At 40.9% G+C, this 8,922-nt stretch overlaps 1 protein-coding gene across 2 annotated transcripts in view; it reads left to right on the top strand.

Moving 5' to 3' along the window:
* Adamts3 (ADAM metallopeptidase with thrombospondin type 1 motif 3) overlaps positions 1 to 8,922 on the top strand; it is a 204,922-nt gene that overhangs the window by 96,668 nt on the left and 99,332 nt on the right. For both annotated transcript variants that reach the window (XM_005359465.3, XM_005359466.3), the window contains exon 4: positions 8,005 to 8,161. In XM_005359465.3, coding sequence (XP_005359522.1) covers positions 8,005 to 8,161 — 157 coding nt within the window. The remainder of the gene's footprint in view (positions 1 to 8,004; positions 8,162 to 8,922) is intronic.

Raw genomic sequence — 8,922 nt, 5'->3', positions numbered from 1 at the left:
TAGAGTGGATGGGTGGGTGCCAGTGCACACATGTGTGTCAGTGGAGCCCAGGAAAATGTCAGGTCCTTTGTTATACGCATTGTGAGTTATAGGCATTGTGAGCTACCCAACATGGATGCTGGTCTCTAGAAGTCAAGAAAAAATTCCAAACTATGGAGCCATCTTTTCAGTCTCTCCAGGCCCAAAGGCAGCATTTGAAAACATCACTTTTGGATGAAACACCAGTTGACCAGATAGAAACCGGTCACTGCATCATATTTATATCTGTGCTTAGGTGACATTATCCTTTATTTCTTAGTGTCTAGGCTCAAGTAACGGCAATACAAGGTAATGATTTCCACAGAAATATACAAGAAAGGCTGAGAAATCAAAACGAGTCCTAAGCACCTGTCTCTCTGGCATGAAGGAAGCTTTTTTTTACTGCTATGACCCAGGAGATATGTCAAGCCCTCTAGTACCTCCTTACCAATCTGAGAGTGTCCACAAGCCAAACTTCTTTAAATGGAGATCTGCTTTGGGATCACAGACAGCCTTCAAAGCAAGGTTATGTACTTTCTATCCAGCCACATTGCCATCTTCTGTATGGATTAGGGGATGCCATTGAAATGTCTCTTGGAATTCAGGAGATCTTTAGAAGATTTCAGCATAAAATAATTTCTGTCCATTGTACTGCTAAAACAGGAACCAGATAAGGTGTTTGCTTGCACATTGTGGTAACTGAAGATAGAACACAGGGACATAGTTAAACCTGTGCTGTGTCTTTGTGTAGCTTTTGTGAGCAAAAATGTTGCTGTTGTACCTTAGTTCCAGTGACAGCCTGACCCCTCCCTCTATACGATGTTAACATACCTTTCCATGGTCTAGTCTAGGCATTCAGATCCTGCCTCTGCCTTCATTACTCTCGTAGTTTATTGCTGTGTGCAATTTGGCACACATGTTATTTTGTTTCAACAGCAGTCATATTGCACTCAGAAAATGCTTCACGGAATGCCCTGATAACCTTCATGGCTCCACTTTCCTGCTTTAACAGAACAAAAAAGTGACACTCATATATCCAATTAAAACAGGAATTTCCCCATGACAAGAGGTTTTATAAAATATCTGACAAGGAATTTCTGAGGAGAGATTAGTAATTTTTGATAGAACTTTGCAAACTGTCTTTTAGACTACCTTTCACCATAAATCAAGCTAAGTACAAATTAATATTTGTTTGGTGACTGGCTTTTATTATTGTGACCTATAAAAACAGCATTTTATACTTCTTGTATAACTTTATAGTTTGTCAAATGCGTTCATAGACATTCTCTCATCCGAAACTCCCTGTCCTCCACACCCAGCATGCACACTATAACTGGGTGAGGAAACTATCTAATCTAGTACATTAGAGCTGGGTGTCAGCTGTGGCTGCGAGGACTCCACCGCGCGAGGGATGCATGTGGCCCTGGTGATGACTGTATCTGTCCTAGGAGGTCCTCTGACTCAGTCCTGGATTTTGGGCAGCATGTGAACTGAGTGATGTAGTTGGAAGAGTTGACCAGATGTGAAGGGATAGCAGACTTTTTATTATCAATGATCGTGTTATAGAATATTCCCTCCAAAGTGCTGTTAAAGTACCTATGTGAGAATTAAAACAAAATAAAATCTTTGTTTAGTACTAGTTAAAGTATAACAAACACTATATTTTTTTCTTTAAAAAAAAAATCAGCACTAATGTTTAAAACTAGCTTGAGAAACATGGCAAACATTTTCTGTTTTGTTGTATGGACTGAGATGGCAAATATGGACTTCTTTGAAAAAGGAGTAATTTCTAAATTATTTTAGTATATAAGTAGCATTAATGGTGAATTAAAATGATTGTTTAAGTGGAATCCCTCAGGAGCATATATAATCTTATGTATGGCATCTCAAAAATATCTAGGTTATAATTTGCAAGTTTCTGTCAGGATCACGAGAATTAGTAGTAATTAGAATGTCACCCACAGTCTAGAGCTTCAAAATGTTATACACATTGGGTTTTCCTCTTGGATGTCTTAAGTATATCCTGTGCAAATGAAACCAGGGAACAAGGACAGGAGTATGAGTTAATTAATGTTAAGGTTTGACAACTCATGGCCTCTGGGCTTCCGAAAATGTTTTTGGGTGCATGGTTGTGTAAATAAATATGTTACTGCATAAAAGGGGCCGCAGTGCTCAATTATCAGTGTTGGTAATTTTTCCACTGTTAAGTATGCATGGGCAAGTTTTTTTTTTTTCTTTCTGAAAATACAGGCAGTTTTAAATAGTCCCTCTAGTTTGGGTCACCACTGAAGGAGGAAAATCAATACAGTGTGGTGGGAAGATGTGTATCAGAATCCACCTACAATAGCTAAGAATATTCTAGACCTGAAAATACATGCTGTTTTGTGGTCCCCTGTCTCTGTAGCTCTTTGTAGCGTCTTTCCAGCCCCCGCCACTCTAGTTAAACAGAACAGCTCGTCTAGTTTGGTTCTCACAGGCTCCATTCTTTGCACACTGCAGCCTCTTCTTCAGGGGCCAGAGCCCTATTTTCAGCTTCTCCTCTTCTCTTCCTTGTTAATACTTTTTTACTTCCAAGATGTTTGGTTCTATTTGTGTTAACGTTTTCTCCCAAATATTAGTCACCTACTTTAAGCCAGGCTTTGTTCTGTACCCTCAGTTATGATAAACAGTAAATGTGGCAAAGTCTGTGTCCACTTGGGACTTGGTGTTCCAAAGTCTGACAGTCATCTCTGCTGGGGAAAAGGGCTGGAGAGCCAATGGGGGTAATTTACGTCTGCTGGGGGTACTGCCAGTGAGTTGAGAGCCCTGTTAGCTGGGCCAGGCAGAATAATGGGGAGAGAACGAAACCCAGAAAGCCGGTCCTTACAGGACATATGGGCCATTTCCAGAGTTTAGGCTTGAGAAATTTTTCTTCATGCTACTTTGAGGTTCTAAGGGATTTTTCTAACCATTTTCTAACCTTTTTTTCTTTCTCTTTTTCTTTTTTCTCTTCTCTTTCTTCTCTTTTTTTTCCTTCTTTCTTTCTCTTTTTCTCTTCCATCCTTCCTTCCTTTCTTCCTTCTTTCCTTCCTTTCTTTTTCTTTTGGCCTTAAATGCATTTCCAAACTTTCCTTGTTCATTTTTCATCAGATTTAATTTCTGTGTGTGAGAAGATAAATCTGAAATGGAGCATGTATGTGGTTTGGGTTATATTTCTGAAAAACAGTCTTGAATTCCTCCACTAAATATTGTGAAGTACCACCAGAACCTCAGGGGAATACTGTGGAAACCACTTTCCCTACCTTTCAGTCAGCCCTACCAAATCCATCCTCATGCCGGGGTTTCAGGTATGTATCGCTCTTCTCAACTTGATTTTCTATTTCTTTGAATGCAGATGTGAATTTCTTAGTTGCTCAACTTCAAGATTTGGGAGTAATCATAGGCTATACTTTTATTCTCATTTTTGTTTCTTTTTTTTTTCATTCAAATAATGTATGGATGATATAGTTTGAGCCAAGCACTGTGTGGGCTTGTGAAATACACAGTGAGCAAAACAGCCTGAAAGCAACTCCTGGTTAGATGCGAATAGAGAGGGGCGAGAAGTGGGACCAAGACAGCTCACAGACAATGAACGTGCCAAACACTTAAGTCTGTGTGGAACGCTCAAAGCCAACAGTGCTGTGGGGGTAGAGACACTGGCTCTGAGTGCAAGAGCAGGCGGGTAGCTAGACCGTGCTGACTTGAGAGGGCACACTCAAGAACGTCAAGCTGGAGCACATGGGGAATTCTAGTGAGGCAAGGGTCCATGGAAAGACCTAATAGTATGACCTTAAAGAGAGATTGTGCCCACCTGTAGTATTCTGGGAGTGACAGGGAGTCTTTGAGGTTGGAGTGGAGCCCTTAGGGCAGAGTAAGAAAATAGGGCCTGTGACAAGACAGAATCAGGAGAGTAGAAGGGCCAAGATCAAAGAAGGAATTGGAGTAACTGTGGTTATTTATCTGAAAAAGAGATATGTCGCCTCTAATACCTTTTTCTGTGCCTCTAGGTACCAGTTCTTCCATCTTTTGAAATTTGCCACAATTTTCTAAAACTTCTATATATGTGCTGGTTAAGTTTGCATGTCCACCTGATTGAATGACAATTGCCCAGGAGATTAGTAAAGAACACCTCTGGGTAGTCTGTGTGGACAGTTTAAATAGCAGTTGGATCATGAGGGTTTTAACTTAATGAATACTTTAATCCATTGGTAATTTGGAAGTCTGACTAGACCCCTGGCAGATGGCATAACTGTGGCAGGTGGGATGTCCTGGGAGGAAGCAGGTAGCAGAGCATGTCCTTGGAGCTGTATCTTGATTTACCCCATCCCTGTTGCCTCTTCTCTTCTGTGAGCAAAGAGTCTCTTCCGCAACATACTCCCACCACCATAATGGTTCACGAAAGCACAAACGGACAGCAATTATGGACTGACTCCTCTAAAACTACCAGTCAAGACAAATATCCTCCCCTTTAAGTTATTCTTGTGGACATTTGATTGCAACATACAAGAATAACTATGACATCAATGACATATGGCTTCATTTCTATAGTTCACTCCTAGAGTTGTTCATCGCAAAACTGAATACAAAATGTGTGCCAGTGCTTCAGGTTTAGCATTATTCATAATAGCCATAACCTGGAAACAACCTAGATGCCCCTCAACCGAAGAATGGATGAAGAAAGTGGGTACATTTACATATTGGATTATTACTCAGCTACAAAAAACAATGGCATTAAGCAAATGAATGGAACTAGACATAACTCAGACCCAGAAAGATAAACATGGTATATACTCACTCATAAGTGGATATTAGGTATAAACTAAAGGATAAGTAGGCAAGAATCCACAGCCCCGGAACAGCTAAGTAACAAGGAGGACCCTCAGAGGGATGCATGCATTGCCCTGGAAAACAGAAGAGATATCCTGGGTAAACTAGGAGTGGGGTGGGGTGGGGTTTGTAGGGTGGGTGTTGAGGGATCAGGTTGGGCAGGTTGGGGATGGGACACAAGGGGAGATTATTGAGAGAGGTGTCTTGTTAGGGGTCAGAATTTCGGGGTTAGGGAGAAACCAGTGCCAGGGAAACCCCCAGAAATCCACAAGATGACCCCAGCTAAGACTCCTACTAATCCATGATCTTTTAACTCTTAGGATCTTTCTTCCCCCTCTTCAGTTGAACCTTAGGTGTGGTAATGTTTTGCACATATATCCATTGGGATTGGGCTCCACAACTCTGCATTTTGGTTGGTTGTGACTTTGTGCAATTGTTTCAGTCTATTGCAAGGAGAAATCTCCTCGATGAATAATGAGGATTATGTATATGTGGGGTGTGTGTGTGTGTGTGTGTGTGTGTGTGTGTGTGTGTGTGTAACAAGTAATGAAAAAGGGCCATAAATTTGAAAGTTAGCAAGGAGGGGCATATGGATGGGTTTGTAGGGACAAAAGGGAAGGGGAAAATGATGTAATTATATTATGATCTTGAAAATAAAAGAAACTAAAAAAAAGTTAGCCTGCAAAGTGGTTTTGCTGTGTCCAGTGAGATGATGAAAGGGGCGGTGTGCTAATTTGACTCCGTGCTCATCAACCATGTTGCTGCACCTTTTGTAACAAACCTCATTGATCCTTGTAGGCCTCTGTGTTCTGTTTTGCTAGACTAAATCAACCAGAGGGTAGACGAATCATATCTTCAGCAATTAATTTTTCTGTGGGTTTTTAAAATAGTACTTAAGGTAATATTTTATTTAAGGCTCACATTTCCTGCCCATCAATACTAAAGGTCTTGTGTGCTAGTATTTGTTCTGGTATTAAGATGCTATACCAAATCCCTAAGGTTCAAGCCTTTATACAGGAATGGGGTTTATTTAGCTCATGATTCTGGTGGCTAGGATCTAGTCCAAACAACAGAAGCCTAGTGCTTGGCAAGGTCCTCTGTCTGCCCCCACATTACAGGGAAGCAGAAGGGGAAATAGCCAAGTGGAAAATGCACCAAAGCGTGTGGTCCCTCACTTGTTAACACACGGCTCTCTTCAGAACTAACCTGATTCTTCAAGGTCTACACTGATCTCTTCTGAAGGTGATGCAGTCAACCTAGTGGCTTCTGATAGACTTTACCTCTGAAATGCAGCCACCTGTCAGTACTGCTCCATGTGATCTCGCACAAGGGTATGTGGCGAACACATTCAGACCATACCTAGACCTCCGATGCTGCCCCTTACCCTGTTCCTGAGACTGTCTCAATGTCACTTCAATGCGCTTTGCTTTCTAAGGGAGATGTTAAGCTTGAAGTCTGGTTTTATCTGCCTTCTTACTGGGGGAAAGTAGCATTGTGGCACCTGGTATTTGGACAGTTGCCTTCAATATGTAGAAAAATGTTTTCAAGAATCACGTGACCTCCTTCTCATCATCACCATCCTCGTTATGTTCAAGTGACTCAAGAGTCATTGCTCAGCGCTACCAGTCCCCACCAGCTTCCTGGCTTCTGTCATGGTCTTCTCTGGGAGAACCAAGAGGATCAGTGAAAAGTCTCAAGGGAAGTGATTTCTGTTATTCAGACGAACCACAGAAGTGCCAGTGAGGGAGAATGTTTCTCTCCCCAGTGAACTGCATTGGATACTGAGATACGTGATGGCTGAAGGTGATGAGCATAAATGACACTTGTGTGCTCAGCGCCAAACAGGACATTGGCACTGCCCGTTCTCAGGCTCCTACAGGGATCATCATGAAAGAGGAGAAAACCGGGAGATGGGTTGGAAACTTAAGGCTGTCTTGCCTTCATAAAAGCTATGGTTACTGGCAGTGGGCCTGCGCAAGACAGCCTATCGCCCTTAAACAGCCAACTGGGAATGTCTCCCTCATCTCTGTTTCCCTTTGGAATTATTGGCCTCTGATGGTTCTGGAGGAAATACAATTGTTGTTTTCGGTTGTGTACTCACTGAGGGGCCCAATGGATAGATAGATGGTCCTGGTTAGATTCACTGGGCCTCAAAAAGAAAAAAAGAAAAAGCAATACAAGAATGTGGGACTTTTGGGGGTGCAATCCAGGTAGAAGGAGATGAGAGAAGTTGATATTTTGTTGTTGTTCTTGTTTTGAGACAGGGTCTCTCTATGTAGCCCTGACTATCCTAGAATTCACTATGTAGATCAGGCTGCTAACTGCAGATGATGTTAACGACAAAAATTGGACATTTTAGCCAAGGATGTGCATTCATTCTCCAGATTCACAGATACTGGAAGTATGGGAGTTTTACCAGAGCCAGTTAAAGATAAAGCTGGCCTTTATGATGGAGCCCACATCTCTCATACTCTAATATCCATGGGAAGATGAAAAATGGGTTGCCCAAGTAATATAGTGTACTCCATAATAGATTCATGATAGCTGTTATGAGAAATCAGTAATATTGTTGGGTTCCTGTGTCTAATAAGATTCTTTTGCTAAGAAGACACCATGTAGAATATACCCTTTTGTACTCCAATGAAACAAGTGTGTCATGTGATTTAATCTTATGCTGCATAAGCTTGGTATTTTCTTCGACATTTGGACTTTTTATTTCTACCGTATGGTTTTTAGAAAAGTTTTAGTGTGTGTATATGTGTGTGTGTGTGTGTGTGTGTATGCATGTATGTGCATGCAGGCACGCACATGCTCCTGAAGATGAGGAAAGGGCTTTTGACCCACTGGAAATGGAATCACAAGGGGTTGTGAACCACCATGGAGGAGCTGAGTCCACAGCTGGCACCCTGCTAGGGTCAGTAACCGATCTTAATTGCTGAGCCTCTCCAGGCCTCATATGAATTTCTTATGTTATATATGGATTACTGATATACAAGAATGATGTGACTGCTTTAAATTTATAATCAAATGAAGGGAGAAAAAATGTTTTCATGATATGCATTCTCACCATTTAAAAGGGTGTACTTGTGAGTTGAAAATGATCTTTCTTTTTAAAATGAGCATATTTTATGCTCTCTTTAGGCTGGAATGATAAAAAGTGATAACGAAGAGTATTTCATTGAACCCTTGGAAAGGGGCAAGCAGATGGAGGAAGGAAAAGGAAGAATTCATGTGGTCTACAAGAGATCTGCAGTGGAGCAGCCTTCTAGAGACGTGTCTGAAGACTTCTACTACAGGGGTAGGCATCTTAACAAGGTTTAATAATTAAATCCAGATTTAAGGGATGATTAGAAAACCTTACATCAGTCAAGAGAAATTGATTGGCATATGCTCTTGTGAAATGTCAGAGCTGAATAGGAATTTCTATTGTAACAAGGTCAGATTTTCCTTTCACATGTTGGCTGTATTCTGTGCCAGTGAGTCATGACATGCAGGTATACTTTTCATGATTTCTTTTAAAAGTTGTCCACTAAAACTATGGTCTTTTAGCCCATCTTAAAGTTTGCAATTATTTATTCTTTACAGAAATATTTAAATTTGCACTATTTGTGTCATTGCTGAAGTTCATAAGTAAAATGTATTAATACAGTGAAGTTATATTTTAAGACCAAACTGATAGCTGCTTGACTTGGAAGTCTATTTGGCACAACACAAATAAACAAACAAACGAATAAATAATCTTTTCTGGTTTGGTAGAGAAATAAGTTAAATTCTTCTGCAGAATTTGTTTTCAAATAGATTGGAAATCTAAACCTTATGGCCCCTGAAGTTTTTCTGATTTTGTTGATGTAATGAAACCTGAACATAGGTTATAACAACAGAAGACTTTAGCCTATATCTGCAAATGAGAACAGACCCTCCAATCTGGACCTGGTTAACTCTCCTCCAAGATAGACCTGATCACTTCCTTCCAAGCTGGACCTCATCACTCTCTTTCAATCTGAACCCCGTCACTCCCTTCCAAGATGAACCCCGTCACTCCCTTCCAAGATGAACCCC

The sequence above is a fragment of the Microtus ochrogaster genome, linkage group LG1 (genome assembly GCF_000317375.1).
Source record: "Microtus ochrogaster isolate Prairie Vole_2 linkage group LG1, MicOch1.0, whole genome shotgun sequence".
In the NCBI taxonomy this organism is placed as follows: domain Eukaryota; kingdom Metazoa; phylum Chordata; class Mammalia; order Rodentia; family Cricetidae; genus Microtus; species Microtus ochrogaster.
This window is presented reverse-complemented; position numbering and strand designations above follow the sequence as displayed.